This window comes from Megalops cyprinoides, chromosome 20 (genome assembly GCF_013368585.1).
Source record: "Megalops cyprinoides isolate fMegCyp1 chromosome 20, fMegCyp1.pri, whole genome shotgun sequence".
Classification (NCBI taxonomy): Eukaryota; Metazoa; Chordata; class Actinopteri; order Elopiformes; family Megalopidae; genus Megalops; species Megalops cyprinoides.
Window position 1 is genome coordinate 21,226,620 of NC_050602.1, and position 22,381 is coordinate 21,249,000.

Genomic DNA, 22,381 nt, shown 5'->3' on the forward strand with positions numbered 1-22,381 from the left:
ATAACTCACTCAATAAAATTGTAACCTCCTGTCGCTCTGGATGAGAGCGTCTGCTAAATTACATTAATTTAATGTAAATGTAATGTAAAGCCCAAATCATATATTCGACTGATTTCCTGTATTTGACAGGTCGTTTCTGCTGTAACCTTCTCTGCTGTGGTCTTGAAAGTCATGTTGCACTCAGATCACCCAAGTTTTTGTATTAAATTTATTTTATTTATTTTTTTTTTAAGGTCAACCATGACTTTCAAATTTTGTTTATTTGAATCATCTGCTATCATGTGTGCTTTTAAGCTGTAATTAGAGTTTTTGTGAATCTTGGCCTTAAATCTGAAATTCCTAGTCATACTGCCTGCCCACACACCATCTTGTGAGGTGCTTGCTGAATGGCCCGGGGCAGGAATCCTCCCAGGGATGACAGATATGTAGCTCATATTTGCTCGGGGTGGAGAGGCCTGCTTTTTTTCCCAGGATGTGCACACGTCCCGGGTTGTTATTTAGCGACACCCTGAATGAAAGGTTTGAGCTGAGAGCGGTCGTTCGTTCTTTTCCGGCCTTTCTCTTTGCCGCTGCAGAGTGTCATTAACGCTGGTGTTGGTGAGCCGAACACCGCACACTCCGGGGTGAATGTGCGGTCCTGCTTTTTCCTGGAAGATGGCTGGTTTAGCTCTGACCTTTGACCCCGTCAGCGCCGCCCACCTGGGCAGCCCACGGCTTGCAGCAGGCCCGCACTGTGCCGTATGATAATACGCAACGTGATGTGTATAATAAAACATAATTAAGGCCTTACGGGCTGGGGGCCTGGCCTATGGCGAGCACAGCCTTCCCTCTCAGGGGTTCCCTTAGATATGTCTGGCAAAAAACAGTTACTTTGGTTTACCAGTAGCAACAGCTGTCTTTTTTTTTTTCTCAAACATTTTTGAATGTATCAGTATCGTTCTCACTTTCATTCTCTCCTCCTCAGTCACTTCCTGTTCTCATTTTTCCTCTCAAAGAGCCTTCAGTGTGCCGCTGTCTTTTGCAGAACTGTTTTTAGAGTAACCCATTCTAATTCATCGTCCACCCAGGACACAAGGGTCTTTGTCCTGCCCATTAAGATTTGTGTCATTTCTTTTGTAGAAATGCTCCTCTGCGTAAAATCGGTACGGGTTTACAGGACAGGCGTTATTTAGGGGTGGGGAGTATTTTTGGGGATGTAAGAAGGAGGAGCTGTGCAGCTTTATGGGAAGGAGAAGGGGATGAAAAAAAGGCTATAAATTATATTCTGAAGAGTCTTGTTTAATGATGCAGTAACTTGATTGATGTGCTTCAGTTTACCTGTAGGCAGGTGACTCTGTGAGCCTGTCACGAGTATCTGTTTGTCTGATGCATTCTGTTTCTTAGGGCTGTTTTAAGAAAAATTATAAAAAAGTGATAACAGTAGTTTACCTGGTGGTGAAAGGAGATCATAAAGATTTGAAAATAAAACCAGAAGAAGCAGTTCGTAGGCTCACCAGGAGCACCCAAGTAATTGGCCCTTACAAGACTGATTTGTACATGATTGGTTTATCTGGGTTTTGTTCAGAACACAGAACAACTGCCTGCTCATGTTGTTTAACTCTTTGTCTGGTAACTGAAGTAATGAGTTGAAAAGAATTAACAGATTGAAAACCATTATACATAAAGGGACAAGAACCAGATTTTTCAGGAATATACTGTTTATTTGCAAAAGGGGTTCTGGGATGGGCTTCCATTTTGTTCAAAAAGTCTGATGAAATGTAAGTCACAGCATCAGTACACCTGTAGCAGCTCTTCTGTTTTCTCAGCTTCAGGCGTTTGCTCCTGGGGAACTGCTTGTTGTGTGTGGGAAGGTTCAGAGTTAATTGTCCTCAAAGGCAGCTGTAGGTCGCATCTAGTGGATGCAAGTAGTGGTAGATTAATTTTGATCTTTGATACAGACAGTATGCGCATCCAGGCTGACATGTTGGTTTCTTCTGCCCCTCCACAGTTTGCCCGAGCAAGGACATCCGCAACAACGTCACCAACATGCGGACGCTGGAGAACTGCACGGTGATCGAGGGCCACCTGAAGATCCTGCTGATGTTCAAGACCAAGCCGGAGGACTTCCGCGGCCTCAGCTTCCCTCGGCTGACGGTGGTCACCGACTACCTGCTGCTCTTCCGCGTGTACGGCCTGGAGAGCCTGCGTGACCTCTTCCCCAACCTCACGGTCATCCGGGGGAACAACCTCTTCTTCAACTACGCCCTGGTGCTGTTCGAGATGCTGCAGCTGAAGGACATCGGCCTGCGCAGCCTGATGAACATCACCCGCGGCGCCGTGCGCATCGAGAAGAACCCCGACCTCTGCTACCTGTCCACCCTCGACTGGTCCAAGATCCTGGACTCGGTGGAGGACAACTACATCGTCGCCAACAAGAACGACCGGGAGTGCGGCGACGTCTGCCCCGGGGCGGCCAAGGGCAAGTGCAGCTGCCTCCCCACCACCATCAACGGCCACTTCAGCGAGAGGTGCTGGAGCCAGTACCACTGCCAGAGGAGTGAGTGGCCTTTATCCCTATGCGCCTTCTAACGGTTTTAATGTGCTGTTTTACGGGGGGGGGGTGTTTGAGGCTTGGACTGTAGATAAGGTGAAATGGCTTAGGCACTGAGGGTCGTACTGCTGTGTCTGGGAGATCTGTTTGTTTTTGTTTTTTTTTATTTATTCATTTTTTTATATATTGCTGCCCCGGTCCATTTTAAACCTGTGTTCAGATATCACCCTTGCGTTGAATGGAGCCCAGTGGCTCAGGGTTAGGGCAGGCTGTGCCTTCGGCCGTGTTGGCTTCAGTTTAAACGAACTGAACTGGAGGCCCCTCATACAGAGGTTGTTGCTGTATTGTCATAGCAGTCTGAGGTATCTGGGTGCCATGAGGGGACAGGGGTTTCTCCTCAGTCTGAAGCTGAGTCTGCAGTCCTCTGAAGCACTGAGGAAGCTGATGGGAAACACACGCTGCTGGCAAGTCTGAGGGGAAGAAGTAGGAAAATAGCGTTATTTAAAATGTTACGCAATCCGCGTACAAATTAGATTGCCAGATCGTCGTAATGTACCGTCTTGTTTTTTTATGATTGTTTATTTTGGTTTTGATTCTGTAATTCAGTTTATATAACTTCCTGTTTTCTGTCAGCATTGGAGACACAAGGTGACCTCCCGGGTCTTAGGTAACCGCAGTTAACGTTAGTTCACAGGAAGAGGAGAGACAGACAGTGACGCGGTGAGGCGGTGTGGATGGAGAGAGACGGCGAGGTGGTGAGGCGGTGCAGGGTTGGGGAAGCGGACAGCGTTTTCCGCGTGGCGGGTGGAGGAGGCTGCGTTGTCGCCTCGCTGGCATGGCCATTGCCTTACTGGCACTCCTGAGGGTCACAGGGTGTGACCAGCCGCAGTTCAGTAGGCTAGGTGTTGTGTGTCAAAGACGGAGCCATGTTCCAGGGCATGATGCAGTCCTCCTCTCTGTGAGCCGGGAGGGGTGGGGGGGTGTGACTGACGGCCTGCACATGTCCGCCAGGCGAGGTGAGGCTCTGGAGGGGAGTGCGGGTCTCCTTCCTCCTGCTCAAATCGCGTTTCCTCCTCTGCGATCCCTTCATTGCACGCACGCACGCACACGCGCGCACACACACGCCGCAGACGCTTGACCCCCAGGTTCGAGCGCGGAAACGCCAGACGGAGTGCAGGCATGGCGAAAACATCTTCTGAGGGCTTCATTACGCAACACATGGCACGCTCCACGTGACCTCCCACCGTCCTCCGCACCAGCGCTCCACTTTCCACACACACGCTGAAGGCGGACGCTACGGCACAGCGTGACTTTATCGTCTTTTGCGGTTTCCTTTGTTTTTAACACGTTGCAGAACAACCCTCAGAACTTTATTTAACCAAGGTCAGCTTCACCACATTTTCTGGCCCCCCCCACCACAAACTGTTATTTCATGAACACACGCAGCAACTTGTCTTGCAAACATTGTGCAATTATTTCACTTGATAAAAAAAATAAATTTCCTCTTTCTGTGAAAACGCTGTCACGTTTTCGACTGGAACGGATGATCTCTTTTGTCCTTTCCTTCATGGTAAGCCCCTCGGGTTAGGACAGTGTGGTTGTTTACGAATGACTCAGACGCTTAAAAGAATGAATCAAACCGTTTTATCTGTAAGACAGTGTGTGAATTTCTGTGTGTCCTCTAGGCTAGGTAAACTGGACGGAGTTGCGTGTTGTTGTGCAAGTGTCTTAACGGCTAAGTGGAAAATAAGAAACCTGCTGAAAATCTTTGGCACAGGTTCGGCACATTCATGTTGGTGTATTCATTCCATCCCTTCAGACTGGGACTGTGGGAGATGTCATAGTCCGGCGTTTACGGCAGCTCTGTCAGCACTTAGTACAGATGTAGTCTGTACTCCTCCTGGCATCCCAACCCCCCCCCCCGTCACAGACATCCCGGGACAGAAAGTGCAGACACCCTGAGCCCCCCGAAAGGAGCGTGTGGGTGGGTGGCGTGTGAGGCGAGAGGAAGGATCTCTCCTCCTCCGCTTCTCTGGAAATGTCATGAGCGGAGAGGTGCGGGGTCTCCGCCGCGTTAATGAATGCCAGATGACCCCCATGGAGCATCGGCGGGTCTGACGTTCGACCGGCACACGCGCAGGCGGCCTAGAGTTACCGCCAGGCAGATAAGAGGCGCAGTGCAGAGTTTGGGGGCGGCCCCTTCAGGGGCAGTGGCACACTGTGCTGAGGGTGACCTCGTTTGAGTTTTCCGATTCGCCCCCATGTGGTGGCGGAAAGCACTGTGTCGGAACACGTAAAGTGTATTTACTGTCACGCACGGTCCCTGCGTTTGTTCCGCAAGGTTGCTGTACTTTGAGCAGAAGCTCTGTATGCGCTGCACAGTAGCCTCAGAGCCTCTAACCAAAGCAGGCTCAGAACGCCAAACTGTGGCTGTTCCCCTCAGAGGGGCTGTATAGCAGGCTCAGAACGCCAAAATGTGGCTGTTCCCCTCAGAGGGGCTGTATAGCAGGCTCAGAACGCCAAACTGTGGCTGTTCCCCTCAGAGGGGCTGTATAGCAGGCTCAGAACACCAAAATGTGGCTGTTCCCCTCAGAGGGGCTGTATAGCAAGCTCAGAACGCCAAACTGTGGCTGTTCCCCTCAGAGGGGCTGTATAGCAGGCTCAGAACACCAAACTGTGGCTGTTCCCCTCAGAGGGGCTGTATAGCAGGCTCAGAACACCAAACTAGCTGTTCCTGTAAGAGGGGCTCCAAGCCAGGTCAGAACGCTGCCGGAGGCGCTGAATGCTAGCCTTCAGCTTCATCTCACCGACAGCTCCACCTGCCTTTTGTCATTTGCCATTGGCTGTTAACCTAAATGTCATTTTGCAGCTACATCTAAAGAAAACATTCTTTTTTTTTCCATCAAACCGTGAGTGTTTTCAGATCGGCATTCTCTTCACGCCCATAGCATGAAACTGAAACATTCAAACGCCGCTCAGAAAAAAAAAACATGTTTGCCCTTTCAAGTCTGCGCTGTGCTGGCTTCATTTTTTCATTTTTCATGTTTTCATTTTTCATCTTCAAAACTTGTGCGTCTGGCTGATTACGATAAGAAAACCAAACCCAAACAAACAAGATATGACATTTATAACGTTACTGTTCCAGTGTGCAGTATAAACTTGTTATGGCGACGCTTGAGTCTGTGTCAGAGTTTCCATTCTGGCAGATGTGTAAGGGATAGATATGTATGTTGGCTGGTTCCTCGGGCAGATATTGTTGCTTTATATTCCTCTAAGGTGAGAAGGGGGGTGGGGGGTGTAATAAAACTCATTTTTGTTTTGCATCTGGCTTAATGTGTGTTCAGGCACCTGATCGGAAGCCAGCGGTGGCAGACGGTGAGAATCTGCGCAGCTTTCCTGGCTCACAGCTCCCTCTTCAGCTGCGCAGACTTCGGCTCTTGCGCAACAGGCTGCTTTCCAGGTCAAAGTTCACCCCTGCCTGAAGGCTGCGTGTTTTCGTTGAGTTTAACCCTTTCTGTTCTGGCACGGCTGGTTGGTGCACTGAGCGGGGGGGGGGGGGGGGGGGCATCCCAGAGTGCATCCTGGGGGTGTCATTCTTACGTCAAATTCGACAAGAAAGCGTCGTCTGCAGGTGCGGGTGGGTAGGGTGGTGTTGTTTTGAAACATCAGACCCTCAGAGTTTACGCTCTTTTTTATGGCTTGAAGCCTGGGGTTTATTTCCGGGCTGTGATGTGGGCTCTGTTACTACCAAGCCTGTCCTATTTCCATCATCCGATTGTAATGGGACTCAGAGCTGAACAGCTCCTCTGTCGAGGCTGAGCTGAATCTGTACTCCTCTCCGGCAAAATGGCCCCTTCTTCTTTGTTTTTTGCATACTTATCACTCTCTCTCTCATCTCAGACGTCCCCAGAGGTTCCTTGAAGTGTTTTCGTTGTTATTTTTAGAATCGGAAAGTTTCGTGATTCTGAACCTGGGAAGTACCTGATATTCGGCACCGTGGCTCTCGAGTCCGAGCGGAACGTTTGCCTTTGTGCCAGAAATCACACCCAGGCTCCTTGTGTGGTCTGAGGGTGGATCTTCTGCTTTGACATTATTGTGCAGTGCTAATGTCACTCTTTAGCCAAAGTCAGTGCTGATCTTGCGAGGCTGAGATCGACATGCGGTACTAACTTTTATGTTGTGTTTTCACCCCAGCTTATGGCAGGGCTATGCGTAAGATGCTGCCCCTAAGACCTGACTCTGGATCAGTGTCATTTTTCATCATTTTGTGGCTGAGGTTGTTCACGTTGATCCCGGATCAGTCAGTGCGGGCAGAAGGATTCAAAGCTTGTTGTGATTGGTGGATTCAGCCCCCTGAGTTCATGCTGTCCCTCACCTTTGCGTCTCTCACCTTAGCCCCGCCTCCCCCCCCATCATCCTCTGCTCTGCCAGATTCTCGCCTCACACTCACTGAAGTGAAGCTCTGAAGTGAAAAGAAATGTCCAGTGATGGAGATTCATAAGTATCTCCATGAGTACCCTGTACTGAAGGAGACCACAGTGCGAGTCCAGCCTAGGCTGTTACTGCAGTATGACTACAGGGGGAGTCGAGTGAAACAGAGCATTGGTAAACCGCGCTGTCATCCGATGGATGATCACAGAAACTCTGTCACAAACACAGCCCTCACTCCCAAGATACACGTTTGCGTGTGTGTGTGTGTGTGTATGCGTGTGTGTGTGTGTCTGTCTCTGTGTGAGTCTCTGTGTGAGTCCGTATCTCTACGTGTGTCTGTCTGTCTCTGTGAGTGTGTGTGTCTGGGTGTATCTGTGTGCATGTGTGTATGTGTGGTTCTGTGTGCGTGTATATGTCTGTGTGGGTGTGTGTGTGTGTGTGTAGGTGGGTGTGTATGTGTGTGTATCTGTGTGCATGTGTGTGTGTATCTGTGTGCGTGTGTGTATCTGGGTGTGCGTGTGTGTATATGTGTGTGTGTGTGTATATGTGTGTGTGTGTGTGTGTATCTGGGTGTGTATGTGTGTGTATGTGTGTGTGGGTGTGTGTGTGTGGGTGTGTAGGTGGGTGTGTATGTGTGTGTATCTGTGTGAGTGTGTGTATCTGGGTGTGTGTGTGTGTGTGTGTGTGTGTGTGTGTGTGTAGGTGGGTGTGTATGTGTGTGTATCTGGGTGTGCATGTGTGTATATGTGTGTGTGTGTGTGTGTATCTGGGTGTGTGTGTGTGTATGTGTGTGTGTGTGTGTGTGTGGGTGTGTAGATGGGTGTGTATGTGTGTGTATCTGTGTGCGTGTGTGTATCTGGGTGTGTGTGTATCTGTGTGCGTGTGTGTATCTGGGTGTGTGTGTGTGTGTGTGTGTGTGTGTATGTGTGTGTGTGTGTGTGGGTGTGTAGATGGGTGTGTATGTGTGTGTATCTGTGTGCGTGTGTGTATCTGGGTGTGTGTGTGTGTGTGTGTGTGTGTGTGTGTGTGTATGTGTGTGTGTGTGTGTGGGTGTGTAGATGGGTGTGTATGTGTGTGTATCTGTGTGCGTGTGTGTATCTGGGTGTGTGTGTGTGTATGTGTGTGTGTGTGTGTGGGTGTGTAGATGGGTGTGTATGTGTGTGTATCTGTGCGTGTGTGTATCTGGGTGTGTGTGTGTGTATGTGTGTGTGTGTGTGTGGGTGTGTAGATGGGTGTGTATGTGTGTGTATCTGTGTGCGTGTGTGTATCTGGGTGTGTGTATATCTGTGTGCGTGTGTGTATCTGGGTGTGTGTGTGTGTGTGTGTGTGTGTGTGTGTGTGTTTCTGCGCGTTGCTGGTGAGCTTCCCCTCGTATTCTCCTCCCAGCAGAGTAGGCAGGATCCCTCCAGCTCCGTGTGAGGCGGTGGTCCTGAAACCACAGGATGACGCGCCGGCTGCTGTGGTGTGTTCTGTGCAGTCCCCCGTGTGCTGCGGTCCTCACCCTGTGACCACAGCGGTTTCGGAGAGCGTGGCACTCTACACGGCAGTGCCACGAAAACCCGGAACCTTCTCTCCCCCCAGAACCCCAGCGGACACATGATTCACACACTTCTGCCACACAATAATGACAAGCCTTATCCTCAGGTCTGTTTGTGCTCAAGAAATGAGCGCCTCACTGGTGGAGGGGGGGGGGGGGGGGGGGGGGGGGTCTGGGGGGCTCTGACAGCTCTGTGGGATGAACACTGGCATGTTGCGTTCCGTTTCAGAGTTAGGTCATGAGCTCATTTTCGTCTGTCGTCCCCGGGCAGGGTACAGGAGTGCAGCGCGAAGCCTCTGTGGGAGGGTGCGGGGCCCTGTGGTGAGTGACAGGCCTGCCACGAATGGGGGAGGGGCCTGCCGGAACGCACAAACGAGACTCCCTGTGACTCCCTGCGTGCTCTGTCCCGCTGGCCGGGTTTATGAATGAACACATTGCTCCCGGGCGCATTCGCTTTTACACTCTTTAAAACAATCATCGTTATCATCGCATAAGAGCGAGGCACACACAGACAGGCCATGACCCCCCCCCGGCAGAGGGCCGGGTTTACGTTAGAGGACACCGATTGCATCCGATTAGCAACAAAAGCCTCGGCCTTTCATTTTTAATTTTTTCGGAATGGGCTTTAAACGCTGCTGTGTTGGCCCTCGGCGTGTGAACCGCTGACCTGATCAGAGCAGCATGCAGTCACAATGTGCCATTCACTACAGGCGGACTGCCCTGGGTGTGTGTCCCCCGTCATCAATGGCAGCTCTTAAAAGCACTTATTTACATAGTTTGGCATTTCTCTATTCAGCCTTAATGGCAGCAGTGCGTTAGTGCTGTAGTGGCTACAGCTGTTAAAAGCCTGCCAAAAGAATAACGCTGTTTCACTGACAAAGGCGACGCGCCGAATCGGTTGAGTCTTTTTCCTCATCTTTATGTGAAATGGTTGAGTGTAGTAAATTTTATGTGCTGAAATAAGCGCACAATCCGCCTCTATTAAAAATTCCAACCTTTTACAGTGTCCTGCTTCCTGTAGTCAAGACAGTAATATTGGAGGAGAATTTCAATAAGACACAGTGCAAACGGAACGCCAACAGTCTGTCCATCATAATCCGCCGTTACTGCTTGAGTGATGCTTGCAGGTTATTATATTTTATGTAGTCGATGGCTGATCCCGCAGCTCGACGGTCTTTTCTCAGCCTTACTCTTAAGGACGTGTCAGTGGAGTGACGCCGATGGCTTTCGGTGTGAAGCCATAGACGTCAGGGAAACTGCGTCTTTGGAAAAAAGACTGCATCTGCGTGGATGGATTCTCTGGCTGTTGCACACTGTTACAGGCCTGCTATTGACGGCAGAGTTAAGTGATTGGCACAGAATCTGCAGACTGGTGTGTCTTTGTGCCGTGCGGTTTCCTCCCAGTGGAACGTTGGTTTGTAATGGAGGCGTCTCCTCTTTCTTATGCGATGCTGTTGCGGTCTCGGGTGTCATAAGTAGTGACGTCAGCTGCAGCCTTGGGGTCCTAGTCTTAACATCCATTCTTTAGCTAAGAGATTTAAACAGGACCTCCACATGCTCAGTGCACTAAAGCCTGACCTTAAACAGGACCTCCACATGCACGGTGTCCTAAAGCCTGGCCTTAAACAGGACCTCCACATGCACCCTCCACATGCACGGTGTCCTAAAGCCTGGCCTTAAACAGGACCTCCACATGCACGGTGTCCTAAAGCCTGGCCTTAAACAGGACCTCCACATGCACCCTCCACATGCACGGTGTCCTAAAGCCTGGCCTTAAACAGGACCTCCACATGCTCTGTGCACTAAAGCCTGACCTTAAACAGGACCTCCACATGCTCAGTGCACTAAAGCCTGACCTTAAACAAGACCTCCACATGCACCATCCACATGCACGGTGTCCTAAAGCCTGGCCTTAAACAGGACCTCCACATGCACGGTGTCCTAAAGCCTGGCCTTAAACAGGACCTCCACATGCTCAGTGCACTAAAGTCTGTGCAGACCCTGTCCTCAGGAAGGGGAGAACCTGGCAGCACTCAGCATAAAATGGCCCAACAAGGCTTCCATACCAGTGGGTGATCTCTCTGTGTTCGAGGTAAAAAAAAGTTTCAGTTTATTGTAGTCAGTGGTGTCATCCACACCACCGGTGGTGAGACCATGTGAGGTTACATCTGCTGCATGGCCACCCAGCCGGGTCAGCCTCCGTGGTTTCATTTTACCAGTTATACTAGCCCTAGTGGGGTAGAATCCCTCAGTACTCATGGACCAATCCATAGAGCAGCCCCATTGTCACTGCCGTGACACAGTCGTGACGGGTACATGAGGACCATACTGCTGTAAGAGAGGGATGCTGTGTGTGGAGGGATGGTGCAGTACATTATGGGTGTGTGACGTGTGGGGCCCTCAGACTCCGGTTAAATGCCCTGGTTGCATCCGCTGGTATTATTGTGAATGAAACAATAGCTCCCATGTGTGTCTTTTACACGCGGCCGTCGCAAACACAGCCGTTCGCAGGCGAACTTTGGTTTGGGAGCTTTGAGCTCCGTCCGTCCGTGAGAGGGCCGACAATCAGGGCGTGAAGGCGCCGACTTTGAGTGTCCTGCCAGCTCTTGAACTTGGGCTTCCTGAAATGAACCCTCCCGGAGGCTTTATCGGCTGATTTACGAGCTTCCCCTTCCTCTTCCTCTTCCTCCTCCCCACGCCGCGCCGTGGTGCCGGTTGTTGTGGTCGTAAAAAGCATTGTCGTGCGATCACAACCGTGGTTGCCAAAACAGAACAAAAACAAATCAGCAAAAGGATTAGGAGTTAACAGCCCCGCATTTGAAGGCCGCTGTCGCTAAGAGGTTTTTTTGTTTTGTTTTAGTGTTACCTAAAGACCAGTTGTCAGCTTGAGTATGAAACACACGTGACCGTTAATGATATCAGCGCTCTCTTACCTGAGCTCTTTGTCCACTCATTTTGAGAGTCTCATTCAGCTGTGTTTTTGGCTGTCTGTACCACAATTTTATACATCACTGAACACGCAGTGTAGTGTAGAAATTCCCCCTGTAGAATTCGCTTAGAACTTCTTACATTCTTGCTGAATGATAACAGGAACATGCATTATGGTCAGTTGCAAGGCCTAGATAACGACTCTCAATATGGTCTTAAAAATAATGCACTGTACTGTAATGCTCGTGCTGGAGGATATAAAACACTTTTCTATAGCATGTATTTGAAGAATTGAAAATTTTTCAGCATGTTGTGTGAAAACCAGTTCTAAGTTTCAGTGCTGTTCTCTCTTGCCTGTAAGTATCTCCAGTTATGGAGCGTTATTTTTTCAGTTCCCTTTAACTTGGAACTTTGCTGGGCTGGGTTCTCAAAACCTTCTTTGTAGCTCAAGCAACCTCCCGTTTTACGTGATATACTGTTTAGGTTTCAGGTGGAAGAAGCCGCCACAGGTAAGAATTTACAGAAGAGCAGTAACCTTAATGCGGTGAGGCAGTGAGGTCAGGCGGCCCTCCTCTGGCAGAGGTCATGGGAGCAAGGAGCTGCTGGGAGAGGATCAGAAGGTGCTTTCCCCAATGAGCTGCACCCATCCGCCCCGCAATCAGGGGTCCGGGGGTTGGAGGGCGGCTTACGGGTGCACAAAACGGCCAGCGATAAGCGTTACGAAACGAGCTTTGGAGGGTAGGTGGGTAGGGGGGGAGGTGTTTGTGTTGACGTTTCTTGTTTTTGTATGCTGCTCGGCAACAGGGGTAATGAAGTGGGAGTGACCGTGATGAAAGAGGTGGTGTGTACACAGGTCGTGTGGAGCACAGGGGCAGGTCATCCCACCACTGCCACCACGCTACGAGCTCCGCGCTTGGAGAGGAAACGCTGGCGCCAGGTCCATCTTGGCACGGAAGAGCGGTTGTTTTAAAAGCGTTCACAGAACATTTTCCCCCAATTATTTCCTGGCATTGTAAGGCGGCTTCCTCCTGGAAGGTTATGAATGGACCCTGGAGGCACGGGGGTCCAGCAGGCCAAGCGCAAGGTCACCCAGCGTTAACACTTTTATGTTAGGACAGTGACCAGGCGACGACGTAGCGTGTTAACAAAATGAACGGGCAGAATTGGCGCCCTAACTGTCTGAGCCACATGCCAGATACCCTGTATAGACTGCAACAAAAGTTTAGAATTTGAATATTTTTTAATTTAATACAGACTTATGGAAATACATATTGGTAGTTCACAGCAGAACTATCATTTTATTGTTGTCCAACCAAGTGCTTTCCTTGAAGTTTATTTACTCATAGGAAAGCCCTGGCTGTCATGTGAAATGGGTTTTTGAAATTTAAAGCTGGTTGCTCAGCCACTGAAGCTCAAGTGCTTATGCATTCCGCCCACGTTACACAATTGATCGTTGGACACAAGGCTCAGATCAATTATAATTACCTGGGTCGAAAAGCGGTCTTTAACGAAGGTCATGTCGGCGAGGCAGAGGAAATGTGTTCGGCAGTGATGGAGCAAAAGGGCTCTGTGTGCTCAGCCCTGAGTAAGCGACAGAGGCCACACCGTGAGCTCCGTGTGACGCTGTCTGTGATCTCTCTGTGACATGTATCCCAAGAGCCTCTTAATGCTTGGACAGGGGCCACGCTGTGATTTCTCTATGACACGTATGCAGTGAGCGTCATCACACTTGTACAGAGGCTATGCCATGATTTCTCTCTGACACACTATCTGTGATCTCTCTGTGACACATGTGCCACAAGCATCTTCACACTAGTACAGAGGCCACACTGTGATCTCTCTCTGACACCCTCTGTGATTTCTCTCTGTGAAACCTATCCCGCGAGCATCTTCACGCTCAAACAGAGGCCACACTTTCTCCCTGCCCTGTGTGATCTCTCAGTGCCAAGGCTGTTGCATCATTTTTCCATACCTGAACTGCGTAGCAATTTTGGGGTGGGTCCACGGGTTGCCTGCCAAACCCCGGGTAGATTCCTGCCCTGGAAGGGGAGCAGTTGCCAACCAACATGGCGGAAATCTTTCCAAGCAGAAAGGGAGAAAATAATCATGTGCCGACAATAGGGGCGGTGTGGAAAATGCCAATCCCTACAACGGTGTATCGCTGTACGTTGAAGTGATTATGTGTAAACCCGGCAGAGTTTGGCTGTTGGCTCCCGTCAGCCTGTCTTGGTGCTGCCGCTGCCCGGTGTCTCTGAGCTGTAAGGCTGCTCTTTCACGCTGCAGAGACCTTCACCTCGGAATCCCTGGCATTTCAGGCATTTTGAAAGGCCTGCCCCGCACTTCACACACCCGCCTCATCTGTCGAGGAGGTCCTAGCTGCTCACTCTGCTGCTCGATCTCGGCGCTCTTTCTCCGGGCGCTGACCCACACAAGTGCGTTTGAAAGCCCCCCCCCCCCCCCCGCTTTTATTCGTTCCTCTTAAGCGCGTCTTTGTGATGTAAGAGGCACGCGGACTTTCGCGCTGACAGCGGTAAGTGGGGGGCTGAGTGGGGCAGCGGTGCAGGGGCTTCTGGGAGGTCCCTCCGCTTTTAACAGATTTGCTGACGGAACGCAGGGTGGAAGACTCTGACCGCGAATGCGTCTCTCCTGCGGAGAACCGAGGACGCGTCCCCTGCGGAACCGATGGATCGGCCACGGCGGGCACGGCGGGTAGAAAGGAATCGCTGTCGCCGTGCCTGCCGGAGAGGCGGGGGCTCTGTACTGCTGCCACAGGACGCCAGGACCTCGCTTACAGTACCAGTCAGAAGTATGGACACATTTCCACATTTTAGAAAAATAGTAAAGACATTGAAACTATGAAATAACAGAAATGGAATTATGCAGTTACCGAAAAAGGTGTTACCCAAATCAAAACTTATATTTTAGATTCTTCAAAGTAGCCAAAAATATTTTTTTAAAAATAATTTATTTTGGGAAAGAAATTCATACATAGGCATCAACTTCACTATTTATATTTTTCTGAGAAAGAAACTTCAAGCATTTAAGAGTAAGTTTTTAGATCAAGATATCTTTGAATGCATGTTTCCCATTGTCTTAATCAGGTGTGTGCAAACTTTTGGCTGGTACAGCTGAAAACAGGAGAAAAAGTGTGGCAGTAAGGCTGAATCCGGGATCTCAGACTCAGGGTGGACATTCCCACTGCATGCTGGGAACGCACTGCTCATTGATGGGCCTCGCTAGGCCGGGATGGTGGGGGAGTCTGCTCGTGGCCCTGAGTGGCTGGTTTACTCTGGTTCGAGTTCAGGGGTGGGGGGAGGTTACCGTCTCTCCCTCCTCTGGCAGCGGTGACCCTCGGGTGACTCGATTCTTGGGAGGGGGCGGGAAATCAGAGCAGTTTCCTCGTTTCCAAGTAGAGACGGTGCTGAAGGACATTCAAGGAAGCTGAGATCAGGAGGGTGGCAGCTCCTGGGGGATTGGGATTGATATTGCCTCCTCCCACCACCCCCGAATAACAACAAACCACTTATCCTTGGAAATCCTGGGAATGGCTATTTATTTAACCACGCGCCCTGTCGTGAACAATAGCGATACGCAGATGAAGCCCATCGGGCCTATCCGTCTCCTCCAGGTGTCATAAACGGCTTTCCTGTCCGCCTCCCGCTGCCTCCTGCCCCGCGTATGATCACAGACCGGGCCGCCCGCGGGGCGGTGTTGTGCGTCAGCGCTCTCGCCCCTCGCCCCTCCGTTTCGGGCCGGCCCGACCTGCCGGATCCCCGAAGCGCAGGCAGATGAAGACTGACTGCGGAGTGTAACCGGAAGGAACATTGCGCCGCCGGGTGCAGGAAGTTTACGCAGTGGTGCGTTATCCCCAACGCCGGGCTCAGGTGTGCGGGTGCGCGGCGTGTCTCGTTCCGCATCGAGCCTGCGAGGCGGGGGGGCTGGCGGCTGGCTGGCTAGTGGCTCTGCACTTTATTGGCCGTCCTGTATTCCGCTCATGGGGAAATTAGATGAGGCGGCAGCGCGATTCTGTGATGCGGGGGGGGGGGGGTTGGGGGGTTGGGGAGGGGGTGTAAATGAAGCGGGGGGCGAACGCGTGCGTGTTGTTTGCGTGCTTTTGCAGTATTGCCTATTACCGGCGCTGCTTCGGCTAATGGAGTTGTTTACTGGATCGGAGCGGCGTTCGGCACAGTGGGGTCAGCGAGAAGGAGCTCAGCCAGTCAATCAGCCCGTCAGAGCTTAGCCATAACCTTCATCACCATCACCACCTCTGTCAGGGGCGGCAGTGTAGCGTAGAGGTAAGGAGCAGGGCTCGTAACCGAAAGGTTGCCGGTTTGATTCCCTGCTCAGGCACTGCTGCTCTACCCTTGGGCATGGTACTTAACCCACAGTTACCTCAGTAAATATCCAGCCATATAAATAGACATTGGAAAACTTGCAACATATGTAAGAAGCTCTAAATACGAGCGTCTGCTAAATGCCAATAATATAATGAATAATAATATAATAATATAATGAATGTTGTCCTTATCGTTTTATTGGTTTTGTTATCGTCGCAACCCCCTAAAAATGAATTTGGGACCCCTGTGATTGTGCACCCTCAGAGCTGGCTGGGGTGCTGGGAGCTGCTTGTCCCCATAGGAGCGTGTGCTGAAGGGAAGACTTTTTTGTATTGCTTTTGTTCTCTTCTCCACATCCCTCTGTTTGTTCGGCCTCCATCTGGCTCTGTGTTCTCACTTCCTTTCTCTCTGTCTCTCTGTCTCCTCTCTCTCTCACTCCGCTCAATGGCGCTTTGTTGGCAGGACAAACGAGAGCAGTCTTGCCAAAGCAATAGTGTAAACAATGTTAAAGCAATGTGCAACTATGTAGAATAGAGGAAAATGTGTACGTGTGGGGATGCATGGATATATTCACTGTAAGGGTCATACGCGTGCTTCCCCTCTCGTTTCCTCTGTCCCCCTCTCATAGTCTTCCATTTCAATTTACATTTCTGCATTTGTCCAAAACGACGTACAGGTGAGGCAGAGTACAACACCAGTGAAAGCCATACACGGAGTCACAACATTAGAAGTGCCGCATGACCAGGTTCAAAAGAATCACTGGTTCAGACTAGCGTCATGGGGGTTCAGTGAAGATAAATCGTTTTTGTTGATATATATATGATGTCAGGAGAGTCAGTTAATTTACAAAAACATAATATTCCTCTTTCCTGCTCTCTCTCCTCCTTTTTCCGTCTCATCTTGTGTGTGTCCCTGCCTCTGTCTCTCTGTCTGTCTTCTCTCCCTTTCTCTCTCTCGCTCCCCTCTCTTCTCTTTGTGTGTCTCTATACCGCTCTCCCTCCCTCTCTCCTCCCCTCCTTCCCCCTCTCTCTCTGCTGAGCTCTGCGGTATGCAGACATGCTGGAATTTGGGGGGGCCCTCGGAACGGCAGACCCCCAGCTCATGTAACCGGGGTGAAGGTGGCCGCCCCCCCCCCGCGGGCGTGCCCGTGAGCGTGCCACCGCGCAGACCGGAATGAATGAACAGACACAGGTGACACGCTCCATTAAAAAGCCCTATTCCAGATGAGGGAGGGAGCACTCACTGTACGTACACATTCCCGCCCGCGAGAAGTCAAAAGGAAACACAAGGTGAGACCTCTGTGTCCTTCAGAACAGAGGAATGTCCTCACCTGCCACTGGGAGTGAGATTCAGTGAATAAGGGGACAGCACGGCATGTACTGGAACTCTGAGAAATGTTCAGTGAGGCAGGGGGTGTGTGTGTGTGACCGGGGGGGTTGGTGTACAGCAGTGACTGTTTGATCAGGTGACTCGGGGGAGGGGGGGGGGGGACTCATCTTCAGAATCTCCCAGGATGCAGCGCGCCCTGTCTGAGAGCGTGCACGTGCGGCGTGATCATGTCTGCGCCGCGGTAGCAGATGCTGGTCTGCGCTCTGATTGATGGCTGTGGCGTGCTTTGCGGATGTTATGTGGATTTGTGCGCGGTGTGTCCTATAGGATCCGGCTGTGGCGATGAGGCAGGGTTGCGTGTGAACGCTCTGGCCTTGGCGCTCCTCTGGGCGGGGGAGAAGCTGCACCTGCATGTCTGCGGTCTGCTCTCTTCTGCATCGCCGCTGCATTGCTCCTGTGTGACATCACAGTTGGACTTCCACCAATAGGGGTTTTCCACACTCAGATTTCTGCGTCACATCGCCGTTTGAGTTTGACCAATACGGACTGTCTACACACAAATTTCTGTGTGACATCAATATGAGTTTGACCAATAGGGGTTCTCTAAACACAAATTAAGTCAATTTCTGAATGACAGGCCAGCTGATTTGTGTTCTCTTACAGTGTCGTACAGTATCCTGTAAACCACCTGAACAGTAAACACTAGTTGTATTCTGTATGATTTATATACAAATGAACACCCATTTTCTATGTAAGAAAAAGCATAGGATTCTGAATTGTAAGCAGTATTGGTTATGCATTGCTTTACAGTTGTACAGAGTGGCACTGATTTGTATAAGGGTGTAAACCTACACATTTTGGATAGTTTAGCCTTGCGTGTTTTGAATGGTCCGTATAAATCAGAGAGATCTCTGTCTCTTGTCCTTGGTGCTCTTCTTTGGCACCGAGAACTTATTCACAGGCCAGTGGATGCAGTCTCCCTGTCATGAGTTGGGAATTTTAATTGCTAACCAGAGCATTGCCACGTTCCAGCCCGCATTTGCGGGACGCTAATATGATCTTAATGTACCAAAAACAAAAAACAAACCAAAAAAAAAAAAACAGTCCTCCAAGGAGGCTTGTCTGCCAGTGAGCTCCACAGCCGAGCGGCGCACGGGATGTACCAGAAGGGATTCTGGGAAGCGTTAAGCAGTGGGTTCGGAGTATCGGGCAGCGGGGGCCTTGTGTTTCTGGGACTGCGGTTAATATAATTGCCGTGTTAGCCGCTGGCCCCCAGCCCTGTGCGGCTTAATGGGACAGTTTTTTACGTCAGCAGCTGCCATGAATGCCCCTGCTAATAACACCGATACTTTAACAGGCTTTTTTTTTCCTCCACGTACGGTGATCCGGGATCCGTCGGTGCTGGTGAAAAAGCCTCAGTGCCAGGGGTCTGGTAATCACGTGCTGCGCAGAAGCCGAAGCTCAGAATGCGAGTGATGAGGGTGCAGGGTTTTTTGCTTGATGGTCAGTTGTCAGTCAATTTTCTATCTTTGCTAGAGAGGAATATTCCTGGGTTGATTTCCAGCCAGAAAGGGCTGCTTACCATCTGCAGTACACAGAGATAGAGAGACGAGGTGTTGTGATTGGTGAGTCTTGGGTGTATTCATATATCTGTCGAGCTGTGGGGTTTTCAGTTTTCTAAGTGACCTTCAAATCTACAATTATAATACATTCTGGGCATTTAGTAGATGCTCTTATTGCTATCCAGAGCGACTTACATCAGTTGCAGTTTATTTATTTAACAATGTTATCCATTTATGCAGCTGGATATTTTACTGAGGCAGTTGTGGGCTAAGTACCTTGCCTAAGGGTACAGCAGCAATGCCCCAGCGGGGAATCGAACCAGCAACCTTTCGGTTTTGAAATGTTACACTGCCGCTCCATGGCCAGGAAAGTGTTAAACTGGACCCTGTGCTTGGTGCAGTATCTGATGGACGTGTGGTCACCCACAGCAGAGCAATGGAGAGCATTCATTCGCTGAAACAGAACTGAGGGAGATGGAGCCTTGCGTGCGGTTCATCCTGGTTTCAGCTGGCCTTCTCCTGCCTCCAGGTCCCCTCTGTGACCCCTGCGGAATGGTTAATGGTTAATCAGATAACAGGCCTGGCATTCCTTAAACTCCCTTCTCCCTTCATCTGGTCCTGGGTGATTTGCATATGTCTGACCGGCGGGGGAAGATCAGGTGGAGACCTTCTGAGAGTGGACGCATTGTGTCTGAAAGGTCCGCTCATCCCTGTGGCTGGCGGTGGGGGGGGGGGGGGGGTGATTTCCGGAGCGGCTCTCCTCAGAAAGGCCCCCTCTGTCCCCCTGCGACGGGCACTGTCTGAATGACCCCGGGCGGGGGCGTCACGCCCGCTCAAAGGGCGTCATTGTCCCGGGTGGCAGTGAATGGCGGACGCCGTTCCCGCGCGGGGCTCGTCGTGGGTTCGGGCCGCCGTGGCAGGAGAGCTGATTGGCTGGTTCCTCACAGCCGTGCTCTGAGAGCAGGGGACAGGGAGCGGGGAGGAGAGAGACGGGACCGCTGTCGGATTTGCATATTTTAGGACGAGCAGGAGTTTGATATGGCCATTGTGTTTCACACACACCGGATGTAGAGGGAGAGGCTCCGTGCGGAATCTGCTGTTCCTCAGCCTGGGAGACGAGTGTGACCTGCAGAACCGCACGGCCTGAAAAGTGCACTCTGCTGAGCTGAGTTCACAGCAGACTCTGAGATTAAAATGCAATCATGCAGCGCTTCTAATATTGTTGACTCCTTATGGTTCTTTGCTTGTGTTGTGCTCTACCTCACTTGTAAGTTGCTTTGGATAGGAGTGTCTGCCAAATGGATAAATGTAAACGTAGTGTAAATGCAGTCCTTACATTATTTCATAAATGGCACTCTTTTCTTGAAGCAAAAACCCCCCACACTTTTGCAAAGTACAAAGTACAGCTTTTGAGTGCTCTTCAAGGTGGATTTATATACATATTATACAAATTAATATCAAGGCTGTTGATGAAAGTTATCAGTCTTTGAGGTCGTGCACGGGCGGATCGATGGAGCTGTGATACTGCAGGACAGCAGCAGCAAACAGACCTGAGCATTATGAAGACAAACGGCGCCAAAGGGACACGCTAATTTGTTTACGCGAGACGCTGCCCTGCAGGTATATTTGTTTTTGTGGTGGTGCTTTTGTCCCCTAACGGGATAATAAACGGATAAAGCGGAATGCTGGCAGCTCCTTCCGTTGTTTTTGTTTTGGCTTCGCTCCCCCCCCCCCCCCCCCCCCCCCCCCCCCACTCTCCCGGGGCACGTGGAGGAGCGTGCCGGGCCTAGCACCACGGATCAGCCTGGGCGACGGGTGAGAGCTCTGCCTGTGGCGAGGTGGGCTTCATAGGGGCAGCCCGTGGGGCTTGTTCCCTTGACCCTGCCTGGAGCCCTGCCAGCAGGTTCAGCTGTTTGATTTGCAGTTTCCGCTGCCGTGGATCACAGGCCTGCTTTGTTCTGAAAGCGGGAGCTCTGTTGTAAGTGCCGCAAAGAAAAAAAGGCCAAAAAAGAGCTCGGCTGAGATGGAATTGATTCATTTCACCTGCCCTTTGGTCTGTGTGGGCAGGCTGATGACAGCAGGGATGGGGAGTTTGAGAGTGCAGGTATATGACCGGTGCAGTAGTGCGGTGAAGTGTCAAATTAAATCAGAATGTGCATCTCAGATCAATGGCAGTAAGTGATGTTTTTTTCCCCGCTCCTCGTAAGTGGTTCAGTAGGCTTAGGTGCCGTTCAGATGTCAGTCGCCAGCAGCTCAGAATCAGAGGGTCCGGGTTATGTGGTTAACAAAAACCCCCCCAGTCCTCCAGAAGCAGCTGACTTAGAGCGAAGTGAAATGCGAACTGGATGGTCGATCTCCAGGTTAATATTTGGACACGGCTGGTTGATCTCCGTGATCACAGCTGGATCGCAGTTGGTAGATCTCTAGCGTGACGTAGGAGCTTTGAGAGAGCGCTCCCTGTCTTTTTGTGGGCAGGAAAAATGCAGCTCCCAAAGGCCTTCTGGCACTGTTTGTGCTTTGAGATGGGGACATTGTGCCCCGGGTTGTGAGCTCTGCTGTACAGTGACTGGCCGCTTTGACAGTTCCGTGCTGCTGTTGCTTACTGTTGTGGAAGATGATTATGATGGTAATAATGATCAGGGATAGACCCTCATCCAGAATGTCTTACCTAGTCCAAATACACCGAAGTGCTCTTTCTTGTCCTGCCAAGGCCTGCAGTCCATCCCTTGAACACATGACCAGAGCGTCTCTTCACCTCTGAGCGGTGCCTTTCGATTGGCGGTTAACAGCGGTGCGTCTCATTGGCCTGTCGCTCACGCCGCCACGCTCGGCTCTGCAGGCGGGATTTTTTTGTTTTTGACGAACACGTTTTCCGTTGTCGGATGCAGATAAGAATGATGGAGGAGGCGTGCGGTGAGTGCCATCCGCCTAACCCTGGGTAGCTTCTAAAAATACGAGGCTGGAGGCTTGGTCCCCCCCCTCCCCGCCCTGATGGCACGGTGATGCATTAACGGGTAATGGAGACATCCTTCCTGCATCCTCTGCTGCTCTTTCCCACAATCCTCCCAGGGCAAGGAGGCGCGGAGGAGCGGAAAGCGAAAAATACACAGCATTGTGTGGTATCAAAGTTGCATGTGTCTGCACAAACTACGCCCCGCGCCCGGGTTGTTCCTGATTACCCTGCTTCCCGTGTGACTCTACCTCTGACCCCACCCCCCTCCACCACGGGGGGCGGCCGCGCCCTGCCCTGGCACCTCCGCGGAGCTTTCGGGGGTTGTGGGGAGAGGGTGGTGGCTCTGTGTGAGACTGAGGACAGTGTCAGACTGTCAGGACAGAGAGCAAGGACCACGTCACCGAAAACATGGACTCTTAGTTCAACTGTGCCCATTATTTGAAAGCGAGAGCAGGACTCAGAGTTGAGTGTTGGCCTGTTCACCAGCCGTCCCCCTCCTGACGGGGGGCCTCGGGGCTGTGCGTGGGGCTCGGGGGTGCTCAGTGTCGGGGCAACCGTCCTAGAGCAAGGTGCACACTCAGGCGGGCCGCAGTCAGGCAGACCTCTCCAGCCTTCATCCCGGCCCCCCTCAAGCCTGGACGGAATGAATACCAGCCTCTCTCTGCACCCCTCTGTCAGACCTGCTGTGACAATCCTGAGTGTCAGTGTGGGGTCCCACTCGCTGAAATAACTGCTTTCCGAGGGGACAGGGAGACACACACACACACACAGACA

General features: G+C 51.1%; 1 protein-coding gene across 1 annotated transcript in view; it reads left to right on the top strand.

Moving 5' to 3' along the window:
* Window positions 1-22,381, top strand: part of LOC118795337 (insulin receptor-like) — a 74,262-nt gene that overhangs the window by 18,427 nt on the left and 33,454 nt on the right. Inside the window, exon 2 of the mRNA XM_036553758.1 lies at window positions 1,988-2,536. Coding sequence (XP_036409651.1) covers window positions 1,988-2,536 — 549 coding nt within the window. The remainder of the gene's footprint in view (window positions 1-1,987; window positions 2,537-22,381) is intronic.